Source organism: Lampetra planeri, chromosome 1, assembly GCF_965212315.1.
Source record: "Lampetra planeri chromosome 1, kcLamPlan1.2.h2, whole genome shotgun sequence".
In the NCBI taxonomy this organism is placed as follows: Eukaryota; Metazoa; Chordata; class Hyperoartia; order Petromyzontiformes; family Petromyzontidae; genus Lampetra; species Lampetra planeri.
This window is the reverse complement of record NC_136107.1, coordinates 6,875,137-6,898,158: the sequence shown is the minus strand read 5'-3', so window position 1 is coordinate 6,898,158 and position 23,022 is coordinate 6,875,137. Positions and strand designations below refer to the sequence as shown.

The following is a 23,022-nucleotide window of genomic DNA, read 5'->3' as shown; positions in this document are numbered from 1 at the left end:
CATGGGTAAAAATCCAACAATATTGCAGAACACCTCATGCTTTCTCCGTTACGGTTTCACCCATAGGAGGCTGTCGCCACTCAATTGCAGCCGCACGTGGAATCACCAACGACACCAACGTTAATTTAAGCAGGAAATGGACGTCAAAAGGCTTGCCTATAACCAGTGTTATGGAAACCATAGCATTCCCATAAGTATAAAGGTATCCAAGTTGTAGCATGGCATCGGCGCCATATACCATTTTCAATACTGATAGAAATAGATTTAGTTCTTACATCTCTTCGCACACATAGCCGCTTTCATAAATGGACAGTGTGCGTCTTCAGCATGTGCAATTTTTCCATTATTACACGTGGTATAAATCTCTGTTGGCCATGAATATTAAACACATCTGTCTTGGCAATGGGAAGGATTTGCACATACCTCTACATTACATCCCTGCAGGGTATGTACTGTCATTAGCGTGAAGGTCAATTGGAGGTGTGCTGAGCATGGCGAGCATGGTGGAAATGATGAGAATACTTAGCTCGACGGACTCTCCATTTGTCTCGCTTTCCTGGTCCAATGTAAAAATCAGAGTGCTGATGTGAACTATATCTACACTGTCTTTGCAAGAGGCGTTATCGCAAAGGTTCATGCCCACATCCCGTGATGAGCCCGGGAACTTGACATTGCGATGAAGCTGACAATCTAAGTGCATCCTCCCTCTGCAATTTACCCATACCCAGGCAGGGCCACCACTGAGCGGAGGGTCAATTGGGATTTTTTGCTTCAGGGTGTTAAGTCCGGTATGTAGTGTATGACATTGCTTAAAAGTACAGAGTTTTGGCCTCAGCCTGCGAACCAATGACTGCACAAAAAACCCTATTTTATTGAAATAAATTGTTTATCTAGCAGATTTCATATCTGTGGATAACAGGCTTATTGAAGTTATATCAGAATACGTTTTTTTGACATCGACTTCCTGGAGCTTTTCTACATCAACGTGTGCTCACTATGAACTTTTCAAATTATGGATTCATTTCATATTATAATTCGAATAGCTCGAATTAAGTAAATTTGTTTAAACAGTTGCCTTTCTAATATCAGTAAGAACATCTTTAGACACCAACAATGCCTCGCCACTCTATTCATGAACATGAATGTAATAATGCAGTGTTAATAATAGTGAGGTGTTTTAGTTCATTGTTCCTATACCAACAGACGTGCCGTTTCTTCAATTGTACCACTGAGGACAAAGTATGCAGTCAATCGTTAAAATTGCTGCGTAGCTTCTACACTCCCGCATAGAAGTAGACCAGATGGCTTGGCAACGTTGCGGCAAATAATTAAAGGCAAGGTGCCCGCATGTTTTTCTTACCACTGCAAAATATGACAGTAGTATTTCACTCTGTGACATCTCCCGGTGTAATAAAACTCTATAATTCCTCTAATAAAACTCTGTCTCTTTCTGTGCAATAACTGCATGCAGTTCAGAAACTCTGCATAATAAATCTCTTCCTATGTAACATAATGCTTTGCGTCACTCATGGACTCAATCACTCACTTACACTGTCTTTCCCTTCCAGTGTCAACCCTCCCCAATTCAGCACGTGAAGACGACTGGAGATAATGCTATTACTGTACTGTATTGTATGGAGTACTTAGTACAGGCTGTACAGCACAAACGAGTGCCATGGGCTGAACTGTTACGTGTGTCTCGCATGGCAAACATTCTCCAAGTAAAGTCGATTGGGAGTCTCATTGGCTGCAGAGCACAGCTTGTTTTAGCAAATGTTTGCAAAAATGTTTTTCTCCAATTCAAAAATTTGGAGAACTTGACTTCTGCTTATCTCTATGACCTTATTTATACTCTTATTCTCACTCTCCCAAAAAAAATACTGCCTTCTCAAACTGTCAACAATCTAAGAACGAATTAGTCCTTATTTCTTTGCAGCTCAAATAGTTTGGATTTGCTGTGCCGTTACTGCTTCTCTGTCTTGATCTTTCCATACTATACATACATTTTTCAATGCATTACATGTTCTTGAATTTATTTTATCTACTTTGTGTAAATGACAATTGACAAGAATATACTTGATTACTTATGTAATGGTTCGATAGAGGCGCTTACACTCGTGTGGAGGCAATACTATTTAACACAACTGCAACACACCCTACACCTAAGGTGGTGACCACCATCCTATTCTTGCTAACACTCGGGTACTACTTGGCGTGGCCAAGCCAGGAGGTCTTCTGCTTAGCCACGATGACTGGAGGCTTCTTCCTTCAGAGTCTTCATGAGACGGCTTTATCCCAGGCACCAACAGCCCAGCTCTCTTCGCTGAGCCCGCTTATAAGCCTCTCTGGCGTGATTGGCCACACCCTGGCCACGCCCCCCTTCTCCAACCCACGAGAAGGCTCCACTCCCCGACTACATGACCCCCAGGGTCCGCCAGGGCCCCTGGCCGCCTCCTGGATCCAGTTACGTGCCCAGCCGGGGTCACTCAGAGTGCCACGGCCTGACACAACCCCCGTGGCACACATCAACAGCCTCCATACCGAACAGGCAGTGACGTCACGTGTACAGAGCCAACATAGCAGTGACATCATGTGTATACAGACCCGATACAGTAGTGACGTAATATGTCACTACATCTCCCCCCCCCCCCGTGTAACATACAGCCATCCCGGCTGTGACCATATAAAGAACAAAACGTGCGCCTCCCAACAAATCAGAACGCGCAAACCCGCAGGTGCGACACATGCCACCAGCCCCGTTCGTTTCTTCAACCCCAGGTGAGTCTGTATACAATGAGCGATCACGAGGGATGACGGATCATCCTCCTCCAAGGTAGCTAGGGCAATGTCCAGCTCCTTTGCCAGCCCCAACAGTCTGTCTAAGACTAAAGAGTCAATGCCCGCCGCCTCCATCTTCGGAAACGCCGCCTGCGCCAGGAACAGCAAAGCGCTTCGGAAGGCTAAGGGCGTCTCGGCTTCCCCTCGCCGTCGGTCAACAAATCTGTTACGTACACTGGACGGTGGGTCCGAAACTGTGGCCATCGCCTTGAACGCATGCGATAGCGTGGACCGCTGTGCTGGCAGGATAGCGTAAAATGCCGCCAAGGCGTCGTTGTCAAGAGAGGTGGGGAGTGCTTTCAATGCTTCTTCCTCCGTCCACCCTGCCAACATGCAGCTTGCAGTGAAGCGGCGTTTGAACACCTCCCAATCCCTGCCAGCAGCTGTGAATTCACGAACAAATGGGAGCCGGCGATGCAGCGCAGGAACGTCCTGCGGCGTGCCCAGTGGGTGGGAGGAAATGGCGGCCTCCCTGCCGCGCGTTCCTGCCAAAATGGATGCTGCTCGGTCGGGCGGCATGGCGGGAGAGTCGCGCGCTTGGACGGCGGCAGCGACAATGTCGACGCCACTTGGCTCCAGGGCGATCTTCTCCGTCGACAGCTCTCTGGCGTCGAGTTTGGCGGCCAACTCGGCCGCGGTGCCCAGCAACTCAGCAAGGCGGGCGCTGGCCATCCGACGAGTGTCGGACGGCGATGAATCTACCGCATGAGCCGCACAGCGCTGTTCCGCTGGCGGCAAAGCCTCGGCGGAACCCTCCGGGGTTGCCATCCCCGGGGCTGTTGGAGGGATGAAGTCTCCGTCGTCTTCTTCTCCCGAGGAATTCTTGGCAGGTTTTCCGACGATGTGTGAGCATCCCGCCTTGCTCTAAGTAAGTCTAACCTAAATTTTGACACTTCTGTCACCAGATGTAATGGTTCGATAGACGCGCTTACACTCGTGTGGAGGCAACACTATTTTTTTAACACAACTGCAACACAATTGCAACACAACTGCAACACACCCTACACCTAAGGTGGTGACCACCGTATATTCTTTTTTTATTTTAAAGATGTGCTCTATTATTTAAGGTACATAAGTTTTTCTGCTCTAAGAGTTCATTTTCAAGATCTGTCCATGACTTGTATTCATGTAGTTAGGAAGGTTATATCTATTTTTTCGACTCACTTATATTTCAATTTTCTTATCTACAAGGGTTCCCTTCGCAAAAGCATTGTTGTGTTAATGGGCTCCTACAGGATTTGCAATAAAGTGTTTTAGTTATTTGATTTATAATGGTAGAAGCAGTGGCGCGCCGTGTATTTTACATCTAGGCCTTCAGTGCTATCCTCCCGCAATTAAACCACCTTCGAATAACCTCACCATGACACTAGGGCTATAGGCTATTGTCATTCAACGTAAACACCCCATATTCACAGTGACAGTAACCTTTATCGAATGGAATAAGGTGATTTAACACGAGGCTCAACACCTATAAGAGTTACAATAGACTAATTGCAGAGACATGAATACTTGCTTACTGAAACCATCAAGGATGTACCACTATTAAGCAGTATGACAAGATGCTGCATCACAAATAGACATCGCATAGCCAAAATCAATGTCATTACCAAAGAAATAAGAACAAACTCACAACAACCGGTCACATTTACTCATACGACCATCAAGCAAGCAAAAATTCCGTAAAACACAAATAACACAATCAGGATGACAACAGGCTTCCCACAGAAAAAAAATCTATAGCACTACATCTAAAAATCTCAACGTCACGAAAGAAAGTTTTAATAAAGTTTAGGTGATGCTATGTTACGTGCTAGCTAGTTTTACTTCAGTTAGCTAACTGGCCCTCCGATCGCGCCACACAAAAAATGCTAACGTGGCTAGGCCAGCTAGAAGGCTCCGGCGTGTCAAAGAATACGCCCAACATGGAAAACTCGAAATCTAGTTGGTTAAATAATATGACGATCAACAACATCGTCCCCATTTGATTCAATAGCAGAGGGGATTCACTCGACATTCTGAAGGCCTCAGGGTAGATTTTTCACCCGGAGAGGCAGAGACAGCACAGGTGGAAAATCTGATTGGATAAAAGCTCTAATTTATGAGCTGCACTGGAAGCAGTGCAACTGTGGGAGAGAGTAGCAATGGAATGATGTTAATAGACTGATGGGAACGAACTTTGTAAAATACATATAGCAATAATGAAAATATATATGAAATTATAAAAAATATTATTTCTGATTCTGATAATCTCTAGGCCAGCAGAGAAGGCCTTGCTGGCCCTGACGGCCCACCTCTGGGTAGAAGTATATTTATTAAATGGGCATTTATTACGTTTTAAATTCATTACATTCACTTCTTCGTACCCTCCATTGCTTTATCACTTCTCACCACGCCTCCCTCCCTTAATTGTCAGGAATCAACAGCCAATGGGGAAAAAGGATGGATTTGCTGCATTGATGTTAGTAGCCTGAAGCTACTGAGATGCCTCATACAGTAACGTATAACATTTCACATTTTACTGTACTCAGGAATGAAAATTAATCATATTTTCACATGAACGTAAGTTTTTCTCTTCTCATTAAATAAATATAAGATCAAAAGCATAAGCTATTACCGCAAGTAAAATGTATTTATGAATATAAAATTCATTTCAGCGACGCAATAATTATGATTTATGCACCATAATCCACATTGATATGAAGGACATTTTAAAGCAAATGTTTCACAGACCATGCAAAATTATTTTTATGTAGATCTTTTTAAATGAAATAAGGCTACATAATAAGCCTAGGCAAATGCAATAATAAATGTATGCAAACCGCAGGTATTTGTGGTGCTGTTCCAAAATGTTAATGGTGATGGAGTCATTGGGCATGAGATGAGATTGGATGTGACTAAGACTTAACTGTGTTCCATGAGTGTGCTGCAAAGCATTGGTGCACAGACCATTGGGCCATGTGGCCTGGTTAGCATATTTGTGAATCACTTATCTGTGGTACCTCCCAAAATTCAGTGCAAATGAGACTAATAATGAGTGGTAGTAGGCGTAGCAGTAACATAAGCATCTTTGCAAATAATAATTTGTGTCCCTTAATCACATAACTGATACGTGGCAATGAGGAAGTATTTTGCAATTTAAAATTCATATGCTGTGTTGCAGCTGTGCAGGGAGTGTCTCTTTCAGAAGCATGAGCATGCAGCGGTAGTAGCATAAGTAACGACACATTGAGCCTGCAATTAACGTGGATTGCTTGCAAATCAAGACACCTTCCTTGCATACACAGCCCCCATGGTTTTGTGTCCGATGTATGAACACGTGTCAGACGAGCAGCAAAATGAGATCATTGGAAGAAACGCATTGTAATGTTGCCAAGCAGTGTCACTCTTCAGTGCAACATTTGTAAGACAGAAAACATACTAAAGAGAATGCTAATTAAGTGTTAAATGAAAAGATAGTTTTAGTGAGAAATATTGCATTTATGTATTATGTACTTTGAATCGCCTTAATTCCTTTCATGATGGGAAGCCTCAATATTTTTAACGCTTTTCCAGGAGCATGCTGCAGAGAGAGAGAGAGATGGAGATATAGACAGTCTGAGACACACTCAGGTGGAGATACAGAGAGAGAGATGCAAATTCAGAGATACACACGCAGAAACACGCAGATGCGTTCACACAGATATGCTAACACACACACAACATGTACACACACAGACGCACAGCTGGTCTTTCTCAAGAATACACACAGAAAACTACATATAACCTTGCAAACATAGACACAACAACACGCGCACACGACACAAAAATGAACACATGGATGAGCCCACACACAAAAACATATGCGCCTACGAACATATACTCACATGCGCACATACGCGGGAACACACAAACTCACAAATACAAAAACACACGTGGACATGTATTACAATATCAAACGATTCAAGTTAGCAGGGAATTACAAATCCCATCTATCATAGGAATTTATATATTTTCTATTTTATTTTATCAGGTAAATCCCACTGAGCTATATCGGTTTTTTCAGAAGCGACCTGGCCATAAATGATCACCCAATTAAATGGCGTATGATGTGAAAATGTACAGCAGCCAAATACTCTAAAAGCATGTTTTTTAATGTGGAGGGAAAAACAGGAAGACCCAGAGGAAAAAATCCACGCAACCACAGGGAGAACATGCAAACTCCAAATGTTATCTTGATGATGGCCTCACAACGGAACAATTTGTTCATGGCATAATAGTGGTAATTGTCAATGTCTCCTTTACAAAAATGAGCATTGGGCGGAGCTCATCTCCATTGGTAGCTCTGAACCCGGAGTGCAAATTGCTCATCTCTATAACAGGACATATTTCCTCCATAAATTTTAAACGGTTTAATTGTATTTACATTACTTTTCTAGTTGTGACACGAAATAAGTGATGAAATTGCGATCCTGTGCAGTGTTGTGCCTTTTTACGTTAATTCCTTTTTTATCTCTTCTGTTCCCTTGCAGTGATGACGGAAAAATACAAATTACTTGAAGCATCTTATTTAAGAAAAATGCTTTGGCTATTTGATGAAGGCATAGTGAAATTAAGGCATAAAACAATGAAGGAACATGTCATTAAATAAAATACAGAAATAATTGTAAATTAAAAGTTCTATAATCTGTATAATTTTCCGAAAATAATAGCAGAGGCTGTAAATTAAAGTAGTACACTATAACACACATCCTGGAGCTTAGAATTGTCTAATAACATTTCAATTGAATAAAAAATCAACAAATTATCCATATAATTTAGGTTTTTAAAATCAATGTCTCCCTTCTCAAATGAGATTTTGCGTGGTGTGCATTTCCACTGGTGGTCTTCAGCAGCAGAAATTCCTATTTGTGTCATAAATTCCCACAAATGTGCACTCAATTTTACAACTGGAGGAATAAAAAGATAAGATGACCTCTAACCAGGATTAGAACTCATACACTGCCAATTGAGTGCTGCACCAGCAGAAACACCTAGGCAGATGAAATAGAAAAAAATGACAGAGTTCTAAATATAAAGTACTGTAATACTATGTTCTAATATATATGTAATTATGAATATGCTTACAAAAGTTCAAAGGCGTTCAAAACATTATCTTGTATCTTATCTATATAAGAGATGACAATACATAGCTGGATACCATTCCTTAAGGCATGGGTGATTATAAGCAGCAGATATTAGATTCGCACGTACTTTGATAGAATAGTATGCAAAATCACAATATTCTGACTCCCTCCCATATTATAGAATTACAATATAATTGCAAGCAAGTGAAACACGCAGTGGTAGCAATTAGTGATCACATTGACTTTGCTTTTCAACGTGTGATAATGAGTTGCTTGCAGAGCTATCCGTTCACCACAAGTAGAGAAGAACTGACTGCATAGCCTTGCAACTAGCAAGCACTCTGTGCTTCGCAGACTCTCACACTGGTCGTATAATTAGCTAATCCACCACCAGGTTATCTCAAAAACGCAAATCTATAAACTAAGCCCAGGAGTCTACTGAACCAGAAGTTGACGTTCATGCCAAGTGACGATCTTTAGCCAAAGTGAGGAGGGGGAGGGGGGATTTAATTATATGCCTTTACTTCTTTGCAACTTTGGCTTCTGCTTCCCTGAACGAACAATGTATGTTGGTTAAAGTAGCCGAAGTTGGCTGAAGATATAGCATTTTTATTCATTCGGAGTGGATCATGAAGATCATTTTGCACGAAAAAATCACAACGGAAGATAAAACCCATGGGATCTTTCGTAGATAATTTACAGATGGATGTGCAGTAAGAAAATAACTGGATGCAACCACATCTGCTCTCCAGATAAGAGCGAAACTGACTGAATATTGAAGATACTACTCTTTGGTTCAAATCAAGTATTGAAGATACTGTATGACTCTTTTATTTGCAGATTGTAGACATCAATAGCAATAAAACCTGGTTTAAATCCAAATTGACAAGAACAGAACAATGATTCCACAGGGTAAAACAGATCGTGCAATTTTAAGATGAAAAATGTTTACTTATTGCCAATGTTCGTAATGGGACTATAATGTGAATATTTTTGTAGTATGTGTAACAAAAACAATATTAACGGCAATTTTTAACAGATGCAGTAAACATCAGTGTAGTACTCTGGAATTGTATTAATGTTGAAAACGATACAACCTTTAATTAATACACACTAGAAATGGGAATATGTTCTGACCTACAGCAGTAGATCAGTGCACTTGTTCAATTAATCCCATTTAAGATTTCTGGCCATATAAATGCAAGGGGTGTGGGTACTTAGGGTATGAGGTTGTGATGTTAGTGGAATTATTTCCTAATTGTTTCCAATTTTGTAGAACTTATAAACATCAAACCAATGATATTTCAATGCAATGTATCATTGACTGAAAGAGGGAACGATGAAGTAGTGATATTCTATAAAATTTGTAATTTATTTTAATGCAGAGATATTTGTGTTAAGTAATTTTGATGTGGTAAATGACCTGTAAAAGACGTCCCTATTAGAAATAGTCTGCAGATTAAACAATGGAAATTATAGTCTCGACATTTCTGTGCATCTGTATCTAGGGTCGAAGTGCAGGCAAACCCTTTTGTCTTTAATTTATTCCAGTAAGTCTACACCATGTACCAAGGCCCACACAGGACCGTGGAATCCCAACGCTTATCGTGATATCATCGTATTCTAATGTAAGGTCAGTAGGTTTGAACTCTGGGATCGTTACTTATTATAGTTATGCAGCAACAAGGTAGCTCTCAGAGCATGTTTCAACTATTTCAGGGCCTTTGGCACATATTCTTGAGGTTTTATTGCTGTCATATCAGTGCATTTATGGGAATGTAATATCCAGGTCAACTGACTCACTGTTATGTGGGCCTTGTTCCTATAAAGTTAGAAACCTGACTGGCAAATGTACTGTCAAAAGGTCCCATTAATTTTGTTTTGCATACGTTTAAAATAGAGAGAGGAGGGTGACTTTAGCAACAGCTGGTGATGATGTCATACACACAGTAATACCTGAATAAAGTTGAAATACCTTTCTATACATGTGTTGATAATCACTTTAGAGGAATTTTGTGATAACAAATAAGTGCAATGTTTGTATGCTTGGAATTACAGAGCGACAGAAAACAATGATCAGGGAAAAGCACAAATGAAACACATTCTATTGATTGTCCATGAAAGTAAGTGGGCTTGGGCAGGAGAAACCATCCTCTGGAAGGAATGGTGGGCAATGGATTAGACAAGGTAATGACAGTGAAGGTCGTGCTCATTACACACGAAGTGCTTGCCTCAAATGAACCAGAATACCTTGCTGATCTCGTCAAGGAGCATAAACCATCACACAAATTCCGGTCATCCTCACAGCAGCTTTTGGCTTACCATCGAACAAAGACGGTCACTGCATAGTGCACTTTCAAATACGCTTCTGCGGCCGTCAGGAACGCTCTTGCTTCCGATATTAGGAAACCACTGAAGCTATGCACTTTTAAATCTAGATTGAAAACGAATTTCTTTAGAACAATTTTTTGTGTTTAGTTTGTTGTCCTTCCCCCGCACCTCCAATTAGTATGGTTGGCTACATACAGTGCAAAAGAAGTTTAACATACATATGTACATACACAACAGTGGAAACATCCAAGAAGTCGACCTCCGTGAAGATATAGCAATAAGATGAACTCATGTGAGATGCATTGGGGCATCGATTCTTAGAGATATCAAAACCATAAGTCAACGAGCATCATAATATATCTGTAGTATAGTAAACTACGGCGGGAGACCACTTGACGGGTAGCACACTTTATTAACACTTGTCTTGCCACAATAACACGTGTGGTCACTACAGCTCACGCTACACGTTCCACCCGACACGTGTGGTTACTACAGCTCACGCTACACGTTCCACCCGACACGTGTGGTTACTACAGCTCACGCTACACGTTCCACCCGGCTACACACACACAGGCATTCCAGCCCCGTAGCATCCGGGGGAACCTCCAGACCCACCCCAGCTTGGGTACGGGTCACGACCACTGGGTCCCGCGGCCCGGCCCTCACACGGACGTCCGGCCCCGGGTCCCAAGGTCCCGCCTCTGAGCCACACAGGGTCCCGGTCCTTACAAGGACAGCGGGACTAGGTGTCTCAGGGCCCTATCTCTTCCTCCTCCGTCTTCCGTCTTCACTGGTCACCAACTCCCCGAGCGCCCACGCGCACCGCCTTATATAGCCCTCCGCTCCGAGGAGACGGAGCCTATGCGGACCGCGATGTGAGCACCCACCCTAGTCGACCAATCACCACGCGCTGCCACACGATCCCTTCTTCCAGCTTGTGTCAGCGCACACAACCAATCACCACGCGCTGCCACACGATCCATCACTGTCAGCGCGCGTCACCAACACACAGCCAATCACCATCACATAACCCATGACCCCGCGCTGACCTACGATCCCTCGCTGTCAGCGCGCGTCACCAACACACAGCCAATCACCACGCGCTGCCCCACGATCCCTACTGCCAGCGCGTATCACCACTACATATCCATTAGAAGTCTCTCTTATCTGACTGCTCCCATCAAGAGCGCAAACTAAATTAGGTAGAATTTAAAGACAATTATCGGAAAATTTACTCTCCAAGCATTATTTAGCAACAAAGAAAGAGAATTGACCTTAAGCGACTGCTTTAAAATTTTATTTTCAAATGGAAACGTATTTGCAACACCTTTAAATAATTCTTTTCATAACAATAAACCCATTTATATTCCGAAAGAAAATATATATTTCCTTTCCGTTGACAATATTCGCCAATGATATGTAAACTAGCTCATGTGTGGCTCTAGCAGGACTTGTGCTGCCTCCCTTTGATGCATTGCAGCAAGATGAGTCGGGAGTCAGATTACATAGAAAACTTCTACAAAGGCTTCCCAGCGTCTGTACACGAAACCCAACTGCCAAAGCTGTCAATCCTGACACAATGTGTATAACTTTGTTCTTGCATTGACTGATCCATCTATCTTTTTTACATGCCCCTAGAGGTGACATTTGAATGTTGGTTGGGCAAATGTGCTGAAAATAAAACTGGAGTAGATAGGGTGCTCTCAATGCCAAGATGATCGTACATATTTTCCTTATTGATATCTATATTTTTTGCTGTTATCTAAATATAAACTAACAATGGGAGTAAAAAAAATCACTAGATACAGTATGAGCATAATATATAAAAAATGGTCCACATTAAGGTCATAGGATTACATTTTACTGAACTACACATACTATAGATGCTAGTGTATTGCTATTCCAGCTGAATAGCCAAGTATTTATGACATTGGTTCAACTTGCATGTGGTCGATGGTTTGATTCCCTCTATTGCTTAATAATTTTAGAGGTGAATTAGTTAACAATAAATAATGTTCTATATTTAAACCAGATGGCAATCCATTGATAAATGTATTTCATAAGGGAGACCTGGAGTGAATACGACCTTGCAACAAGGCAAGATAAAATATAAAGTAGCATCATATCAACATTTTTGGTGGTGAATAGAATATTAATTTGAAAATGTTAGTGTCTCTCTGCTGAAACAAATGTTGGTTATGTTAATTTTTGTTAGAGACCATAAACCAACAGTGGAAACCCCACATTCCCATGGTAGATGTGAGTCTCTAAAGAATATCAGCCTGTTGTTTTTTTACAAAACAAGCTTGTTTTATTGACCCTTTATGGATAATTGTCTGAGTCAAGTTTCAAATGGCATTTTAATTCACGAACTTCAAATTGTGATATGAGTGCTCTGCCACAAACACCATAATTGTAATATATATTGTATGAAGTATTGTCAATAACAATTATATGTGACACTGGACATTTTAATTGAATGTGTAGTGTCTTCTCCCCACTCTTATCTACCTTTCACCTCGCTTATCCTGCACTCAGCAGTTCTGCTCTCAGCGACTCCGCACACAGCGTCTTCACACACAGCGTCTCCTCACACAGCTTCTCCACACACAGCGTCTTCGCACACAGCGTCGCACATAGCAACTCTACACCTCCACCGCTGCCCTAACCTACGCTCCCTCAGACCCGCTCACCCGTCTGTCCCGGGCAGGGGGATCAGCCATCACTCGCCCGGCGACGGCGTGAGGGTTGAGGTTGCGTTGACGGCTGGAGCGGCAGCGGCGAGATGTCTTCACACTTGGTCCCCGGCAACAACAATCCGCTCTGCTCACGCACACGCCCTTATATTCCTCTGCTAATCATCCGAGAATTATCCGAGACCTCTGGTGCGTCTCTTTAAGCTCTCGCTAGGCTGGCATCTGTTGGCCCATCAATCAACCGTTATCTCCCGTCTCCCTGGCAACACCTCCGGTGTCAGCGTGCACAACTGGTCGACCCCATTTGCACCTGCTTCGCCCCTTACAACTGCCGGTTTGTCCGTGCAAATCTCACGTGCACCTGTTTGCCCTCAGTTGCCCTCGGTTATCAGTGCGCACCGCGTATTTCACTACTCTACAAATGTATGCCTCATAGCCAGTATTTCATATGCACAGTGAGGGAAAAAGTATTTGATCCCCTGCTGATTTTGTATGTTTTCCCACTGACAAAGAAATGATCAGTCTATAATATTAATGGTAGGTTTATTTGAACAGTGAGAGACAGAATAACAAGAACACAATCCAGAAAAACGCATGTCAAAAATGTTATAAATTGATTTGCATTTTAATGAGGGAAATAAGTATTTGACCCCTCTGCAAAAAATGACTTAGTACTTGGTGGCAAAACCCTTGTTGGCAATCACAGAGGTCAGACGTTTCTTCTAGTTGGCCACCAGGTTTGCACACATCTCAGGAGGGATTTTGTCCCACTCCTCTTTGCAGATCTTCTCCAAGTCATTAAGGTTTCGAGGCTGACGTTTGGCAACTCAAACCTTCAGCTCCCTCCACAGATTTTCTGAGATTAAGGTCTGTAGACGGGCTAGGCCACTCCAGGACCTTAATGTGCTTCTTCTTGAGCCACTCCTTTGTTGCCTTGGCCGTGTGTTTTGGGTCATTGTCATGCTGGAATACCCATCCACGACCCATTTTCAATGCCCTGGCTGAGGGAAGGAGGTTCTCACCCAAGATTTGACGGTACATGGCCCCGTCCATCGTCCCTTTGATGCGGTGAAGTTGTCCTGTCCCCTTAGCAGAAAAACACCCCCAAAGCATAATGTTTTCACCTCCATGTTTGACGGTGGGGATGGTGTTCTTGGGGTCATAGGCAGCATTCCTCCTCCTCCAAACACGGCGAGTTGAGTTGATGCCAAAGAGCTCCATTTTGGTCTCATCTGACTACAACACTTTCACCCAGTTGTCCTCTGAATCATTCAGATGTTCATTGGCAAACTTCAGACGGGCATGTATATGTGCTTTCTTGAGCAGGGGGACCTTGCAGGCACTGCAGGATTTCAGTCCTTCACGGTGTAGTGTGTTACCAACTGTTTTCTTGGTGACTATGGTCCCAGCTGCCTTGAGATCATTGACAAGATCCTCCCGTGTAGTTCTGGGCTGATTCCTCACCGTTCTCATGATCATTGCAACTCCACGAGGGGAGATCTTGCATGGAGCCCCAGGCCGAGGGAGATTGACAGTTATTTTGTGTTTCTTCCATTTGCGAATAATCGCACCAACTGTTGTCACCTTCTCACCAAGCTGCTTGGCGATGGTGTTGTAGCGCATTCCAGCCTTGTGTAGGTCTACAATCTTGTTCCTGACATCCTTGGAGAGCTCTTTGGTCTTTGCCATGGTGGAGAGTTTGGAATCTGATTGATTGATTGCTTCTGTGAACAGGTGTCTTTTATACAGGTAACAAGCTGAGATTAGGACCACTCATTTTAAGAGTGTGCTCCTAATCTCAGCTCGTTACCTGTATATAGGACACCTGGGAGCCAGAAATCTTTCTGATTGAGAGGGGGTCAAATACTTATTTCCCTCATTGAAATGCAAATCATTTTATAACATTTTTGACATGCGTTTTTCTGGATTTTGTTGTTGTTATTCTGTCTCTCACTGTTCAAATAAACCTACCATTGAAATGATAGACTGATCATTTCTTTGTCAGTGGGCAAACGTACAAAATCAGCAGGGGATCAAATACTTTTTTCCCTCACTGTAAGCTAACGCAAAACTCACTTTTGTCCCAGGCAACTTGGGCATTGCATGCAATATATTTGGAAACAAAGTATTAACATACAGAATGTAAAAGATTACCATCTCATTAATTGTTGTATTGTTTTGTGGGTAAAGCAGTACTTTGAATTGTTTTGGTGAAGAGTTATATAATCTCAATATGAATATCAATTACAGTGGATACAATGCAATACATATTGCTCACAGAAAACAGCAGTATAGATCTGATGTGAAATGCAATGCAGTATGGAAAATTAGCTTTAAGCAATGTAGGTTTGTGGTTGGGGTGACTATAAATAGAATGTAGTACCTCTGTAATCTTGATTAGGCATGGACATCATGGATGTGAACTTCTTGTTTGTAAATATAAAATTGTAGGATTCATGTGAATAAAATATAAGTTAAATCTAATTTAGTTTTTTAGATTTGACAAAATTCACAGTAATGCTTAAATACGTTCCGAACCAGATTCCATGATAGAGCATATCACCTGCAGTAGATTGGTATTAAATACTCAATAACATCATTCACAACAGCCAGCCTTGCTCTGTTTTTTTAAGACAAATTTCCACATTTGAAATTGGCCTTAAAACGTTTGCAGACATTAAGCCAACTGTGTCCCAAATTAAGGCAATGCTTAGATATATTTTGAAAAACTAAAATGTGTATCAATAGACTCTCAATGTTTTACATTTATCTGGATTTCATATTTGTACTTCAAATTAGGATAAGAACAAATATATGTGGAAAGTCTTAACATTGCTATTTTTTATTCAAAGTGCATGTGGCTGAATTATGAATGAGATGCTTTACCCCCAGCCTTAGATTATAATCATTAGCTGGGAGTCGGGTAGAATGGGGAAAATATATTTTTTTAAAGAAGATTGGTAGCGTGGTTGGGTGTTTGGAATTAAGGTGGCAATTGTAAAGTATGAACCGCATAGATAGTGCTTTTTCAATCAATTTCTACACCTTCACATAGAAAACGTCTTTGCATGGATGCTTAGAGCAGTCATTGAAATGACCCATTCGCATATGTACACTACTTAAACAAAACCTAATTTATTTTACAGCAGGGATGTTTATTTTTATAATTTAGTATAACATTATAAATAGGGCAGAGTGCTGCCTATTTTGATGAACACATTTTCCACACAATAGTTTTAAACAAAATAACAATTAGGATCAGTAAATGATGGGAAAAAATGCTCACAACAGAAAACTTAATGCGGCCAGAAAAAAATAGATTTAACCACGAACAAATGTATGCAGTATTGTATACACAATAGCTCTCAAGCCTTATGCACCACCAGCTTCATAGAACTGGATGTGTGGCCTTCATGTTGTTTTAAACCACCACTCAAAAGCTTTAGAAACTGTGGCAAACCAACAGACAGTAGTATACAAATACACAATACCTTATTAAGACTCACCAGTATCTGCAAAATGCATTACATCAATGCAGTAATTTTCAGCTTCTGCATGTGCATAGCGGCCAACATAGTCCCTTAAGTTTATTTGCTTTTGTAAATAGATGTTGTGGGGATCTCACTACATTGTGCTTCAAGCCAAACAAACTGGATTACATTGCTGGCAACGCAAATAAGTGGTGAATTGATTTGAAGCTTTCGTGACTGCAGGAATTACTCTTTGGTTCTTTTGGTAAAGTCACGTAGAAATTAAATAAATGAAATAATAGAATACGACGTTTCGATTGCAACACAAGCAACCGTCATCAGGTAAAACTAAATTTGAGAGAGAGACAAAACACAGACACGGAGACACACAGACAGACACAAAAGCAGAGAGAGACAACACAGAGACACAGAGAGAGACACACAACATAGACACACAGAGACCCAATGCCTCTGTGTCGAGGTCTTAAATAGAGAGGGGGGGGGCAGAGAGAGAGGTGGGTCTGGAGCAAAGAAATTAGCATGTCACTGAAAGACTCAACAAGACTGGTACATTTTAGAGAGAATTGTGTGGAAATCCACCCCGAAGTGACCAAGGGAGAGAAAGAGCGAATGGACCTATGAGAGCCTGGTAAATTTTAGAGAGAGAAATAGGCAGTTTGAGAAAACAAAATGTAGCTACACATTTCCCCAAAATTTGTGGTAAATAGTTAACCGTACTTTAAACAGCATGGGCCTCTCATAGGGTTACGGGAAGGGTCAGGTTCCCGAGAACGATCCGTGACCCAAATTTTCCGTATGTCACAAACTTTACAATTTTCCCTCCATAATCAAAATATATATGCCTCCGCTACTGTTTTCCCTCAGTACTGCATCGCGCTGTTCGTTTTCATCACGACTTGTATCGTATCGATGTATAACACTACCCATAATTAAACTAGTGGAGCATACACTGTATCCAATTGTTTATGAATACCAAGAAAATTTTAATATTAATTGTTAATAAAAAGCAGTCGCTTCTGAATGTTCGTTTGCCATTCATTAAGCTAGGCCTAGACTTCTCCGATCGCTGTTGGCTGAGACCATGATCAATCAAAGTGTAATTGTGTTAAATGAAATACCTACAGGAAATAGCTCATGAAATTAACTTAAAATGAAGAAAACTAGCAATATAAACATGGGAAAAAATATAGTTCTCGGCATAGAAAACAAACAATTACATTATGCTACAAAAGGAAAATAATTACGTAACGCTACATAAAAAGCAATTGACCGTAATCCAAGTGAAGCTTGGGATTGGTGAAGGCGGCAGTGGCATCTAGACACTCTGTAAATTTAAAATCGCATTATAAGTTGAATTAGTATTTTATGTATACGTGTATGATTATTAATGTGTTTTGCCTGCGTGTATGCGCTCGTGTTCATGTCAACAGGAGCTGGTGGGCAGTAACCCCCCGCAGAGGAACTGGAAGGGAATTGCCATTGCCCTGCTGGTCATTATGATTGTCTGCTCACTCATCGTCACCTCCGTGATTCTCCTTACTCCGGGTAAGACTAATGCAAACCTTGAACTTTATTCATCTGTATCATTCGTCACTATTTTAATCAGTCGCAATGTTTTGTCCATATGTAGACACAGTAAATATACTCCATCCAAATGATAGGCAGGAGTTGCTGTTTTTTGGCATAGCCTGATAAAATGAACCCTCTACAAACTGGATGTTGTGACGCCCCAATGTAAAGCACTGCTTTATTATGATGATCATGAAAATGTACTCCTCAAATTAAGTTTAAATCGTTTTTATTTCCTTTTGCAAACTATACTTGTTACGTTTTGACATTTTTATTCTTAACGAGAATGTAAATTATTTGAACTCAACGTGCCTCAGTATTGACACTTGCTTTGTAATTAAGAGTTCACACCTCCCAGAGTTCAAACTAGTCTAGACACCCACTTGCAGGCACAAAAAGGTGTCTTGTTGGAATTAGAAGAGCAAGTCAGTTGTTGAGATATTCGTTCATAGTTTGCATGTGTTCTTGTCCATGTGTTCTTAAATGCAGCTTCTACTTCATATGAGATGCTTATTGACCTTTACCAAGACTTTTGTAAAATATAAATATACATTGCACGTAGGGCAAGGTATCCATTACCAGAATCCGTTGACTATATTGTTTAGAATTATGTAGCAATATATAAACATAAGGCTAATTGGGATGTAAATCCATGTAAACCCTCTGATTTATTCATCACATTGTTATTATTGTCTCTAGCCTGAAACGACTGCAGTTATAAATTAGTTGATATTGGGATCATGCCAACTCGTTACAGGAGACAGTGCTTAAACAACCAAAATCTGTTGAATCTGCTCAGACATTATTTTATTAATTGGCTGTTTACTGGTTGTATTTAGAAGCTGTGTTTATTGTAGGATAATTTCATTTTATATAGTGTCATACTGTCGTTCATGCCAACAGCATCCCACAACGCTGTACATGAATTATATATAAAGACCAAATCCCATTTACGCGGTTGGCCATGTACGGCACGAAAGAAGCCCAACACATACATACCAAGTAAATGAAAACCCTACTACCAAGCAAAATCTAAAATTAATAAACAAATTAAGAAATCGCACACAAAAAAAAACATTTGCAGTTACCTTACAGCGGCCATTTATTTGCATGTTCAATGCTCAACACACATTAACTCTGTTCCATGCCCTTTCACAATATGAAAAAAAAATACAATATATATTAAAAAGACAGGCAAACTGCTCGGTTAGTGCCTCAGCTTTGAACTAGTTGCACATCACGTGACTTCCTTTCCTGCCCACAATTCTCAAGTGTTTTAAATTTCTGGGGCCCATTGACCATAAATCTGCAGTGCTCCACACTGGGAGATATCGAGTGTGTTCTGAGGGTCCGTGGGCCCCTGAATTCTGTGCAGGGATGTGCCGTCAGGGGAGGCAGGGGAGGCAGAGCCTCACCTGTCATACTCCAATGAAAATAGCTGTTACGAAAAAAAAAAGAATAATCAAATAAAATAAATATTAAGATTTTTCCACTGATCTGTGTTATAAATGTCATTTCTGTACGATTACAATCATTTTTATAGTCAAAATCGCCAAATTTGCGGAGCTCTGCTGAAAATACAGGAAGAGACGAGAGGTGAGGCAGCGACGAGCTAAGCCTCCCCTCTGATTGCGCAACCCCTCAGTAACTGGATGGAGCACGGGCAATAAGCGCGTGCCTGTTACTATCTCAGTATGTCACCAATGTAATGTTTGTAGACCCCTTCATTTCAATGTCCTCGCCTTCCATACTCCAGGTAACTTATTTCACGTCTGTGTATAAAGATGTTTAGGCTCGCTGGTCTCGTCATGAAACTGCAATGAAAAAGCACCAGGGGAGGCAGCTATCACATCTGCCTCACTGAGGGGGACGTGTGTAACACGCCCCCCTCAGTGAGGCCACGCCCCCCTCAGTGAGGCCACGCCCCCCTCCGTGAGGCCACGCCCCCCCTCAGTGTGTGAATCTGGCTCTGACACTAGCCAGTGCCTCCCCAGCCATTGACCTCACCGCACGTCACTGATTCTGTGAGCATGACGGCCAAAGGGCTCACGTGTTTGGTGTAGTGCAAGCAGCTCATTGGTGTTCTGTGGAGAAAGCCGTCAAAAGACATGTGGTTCTTACGATCCCTTGCGCTTTGCGATGCCATCACCTACATAGCCGTTCGTGACTGGCTTTGTTGAAAATGCAGTGTCCCTTTCAAACATGCATGTACGTGTGTGTGCATGTGCATATGTGTGTGTACGATGATTGCATTGGCCAATCATCTCAGTCAGTCAACCCATGGCACCTCGGTCTGTCCGTGACCTCCTGCCAGTGGGCATTCGACACTTCACGTGGCCTTAAAGTGCACATAGCCTGACACAATTGCTGTGGTGACGTCACCACCACTTAGTGGTGAATGGCGGTTGCTGTTGTACATTTATAGTTTCCATTTGAGTAGTGTAGGCCCAGACGAGAGTATCCCGCTTCTTGTGGCTTAACAAAGGGAATGATTTTTTCGATAATGTTTTCTTGGTGTTAATGTTTTCTTTGGTATTAGGCGATATTACTGAAATCACCGTACCATGACACGTCAAGGACTGGTTAGGGAGGATAGAATGACATCGGGTAACTGGTGAGGATGAGAGTAGAGGCGTAGCTTGGATATTTTGCGCCCGGGGACGAACTATAAAATTGGCGCCCCCCCCCCGTTTATTCACATTTTCCTATTACATCGAATAAGGAATAACAATTTAAATTGTAATGAAACATTGTATTTAAAGAAGCAAATTTATAGAAATTATATTACATGGCTCACTCAGTCACTGTCGTAGACTGGTTGACATAGTCTACAAAAGATTATTTTTTCTTGATTTCACTGTCGCAAACTGGTCAATCACGTAATCAAAATCAGTTTTTTCCAATGTTTCTCTTTCAACGCTAAGAAGAGCAAGATCGCTGAGACGATCTTGTCCCATTGAAGCACGCAAATACGACAAAATAAGTTTCAATTTGCTGAACGACCGCTCACAGCTTGCAATTGAAACTGCTATTGTTAATACAATTTGCAGTGAAATTCGCAAATTCGGAAATACGTCGTCTCCATGAAACACAATAAAACCAAGAAGATCCAAAGGAGTTTCTGGTAGAACTTCATTCCGGTTACTGAGCAGCATTTTGGAATCTCCAATTTCTGTGAAAAGTTCGTGGCCATTGATGTCGGTGTCATAGAAATTTCCAAAATCTGTGCAATTTCGACGAATTGCATCGACATCTGTGTCGGATAGAAGAGTTTGTACGTCCAGCAGAAATCCAAATTTTGTGTTCAGGTCTTTTTAGTCGTAAAAACCGTGTTGACATCTCCTGTTGAAGTCGATAAAATACACTCTTCATAACGTGCACAATTTCTTCTTCTGCTGAAAGTCCTGCAACTCTTGCCAGTTCTCCTGGCATCTTCCAACGTCGCCTAATTCTTCTGTCCACATCGATCCCCCAGGCTGTGCATCTTGTTTTGGCGTTTTCTACAGCAACTTGGCTCAAATCATCACGAAGCTTGACAAATTCATGCTCCAAAGATTCAAGATCAGTTGTTGCTTCCTTGAAATTCATAGTAGGATCATGTAAGCGCTTCTGATCACTTCTGGTTTCAGGCGTCATAGTTACGTCCTCCGATAATTTGTCTAGTAGCCCTACTAGTTCATCCAGTCCTTCATAGATAGCTTTAACAGCTTCTGATCGTGCACTCCAGCGTGTTTCAGCCTCCCGCTTTACTGTGATGGGCACAGCTTGTTTAACTCTTCCCAAAGAATTGTTGAACGAGAAACAAATATATACTTTCAACTGTTCCAAAAAATGTGACGACAAGTGGATCCTGTTTAGCTGAGTGTACTCCTGCTAAGTTTAAGCTGTGGTTGTCACAGTTGACAGACAATGCTCTGTGATTTTTGTCACATATTCGTTGTTGAAGGCCGGATATATGCCCAGTCATCACAGCAGCATTGTCATAACATTGTGCCCGACAGTCGGCTAGAGGTATGTTGTCAGATTTCAGTCTCTCGACGATGACTCTTTCTAGGCTTGCTGCATCTTTTGCATGTATCTCGATATAACCTAAAAATGATTCTTTGATAGTTACTTTTTTAGTTTGAAAATCCACATCCACAAATTTTATGACCTGAGAAAGCTGTTCCCGATGTCCTAGATTAGGAGTTGAGTCAAGTAAGATACCGTAGTATTTGTTTTTCCTGATATCACTCAACAATTGGTTCTTTACAGTCGACGCAAGTATGTGGATAAATTCATTCTGGATTTCCGGTGACAAATAAGAAACTGATCCCGGATTTTCTCCTGCGTGCTGTACGTGTTTTGCTAACAATGGGTCATACTGAGCAACGAGTTTGATCAGCGCGAGAAAGTTTCCAACATTTTTATCCTCATCCGCATTCAAATTTTCCGCGTACCAAAATGTAATTACATGACATGTAGGCTGTGTGTGGCGGGATATATAAACTTTTAGGTTGAGGTGTAGATTTGTGCAGTAGTTTCAGGCTGCCGCGCCCGCCGCAATAAGTTATATTGTAAAGTTGTAAGCCTCATTTTGGCGCCCCTTTACCTTGGCGCCCGGGGACATATGTACCCCCCTGCCCCCCCATAGCTACGCCTCTGGATGAGAGGTAGTGATGAGAGATAAGGAATTAATTCACTGTGGCAAAGATAAGTCACAAAGTGCGATGGCAGCATGCCATCTATGAAGTGGAGAGTGAAGTGAAGGGAGCTTGGAGTTGAAGGGAAATGTTTTGAAGGGAAATGTAGTGATGATATGGGAGTTATCTGGAAATGGTGGCTCTTGGGAGGGGTTATGGGATGAAATATGAATTATTGGAGGGTAAGAGTAAGAGAGGTGGATGGCTCGTGGGTGGGAAAGGAATGGGGGTGATGGGGTGAGGTGAATGAGTGAGCGGATGTACAAAAACATTGTTAGAGTAATGTGAATTAAAAGGAAAAGGCAAGGGTAGA

At 41.7% G+C, this 23,022-nt stretch overlaps 1 protein-coding gene across 1 annotated transcript in view; it reads left to right on the top strand.

The window, feature by feature from the left end:
* The window catches only part of LOC144734254 (inactive dipeptidyl peptidase 10-like), a gene marked incomplete at its 5' end in the record, with an annotated part of 402,709 nt that overhangs the window by 117,661 nt on the left and 262,026 nt on the right, over window positions 1-23,022 (top strand). The window contains one exon of the mRNA XM_078616418.1: window positions 17,889-18,003. Coding sequence (XP_078472544.1) covers window positions 17,889-18,003 — 115 coding nt within the window. The remainder of the gene's footprint in view (window positions 1-17,888; window positions 18,004-23,022) is intronic.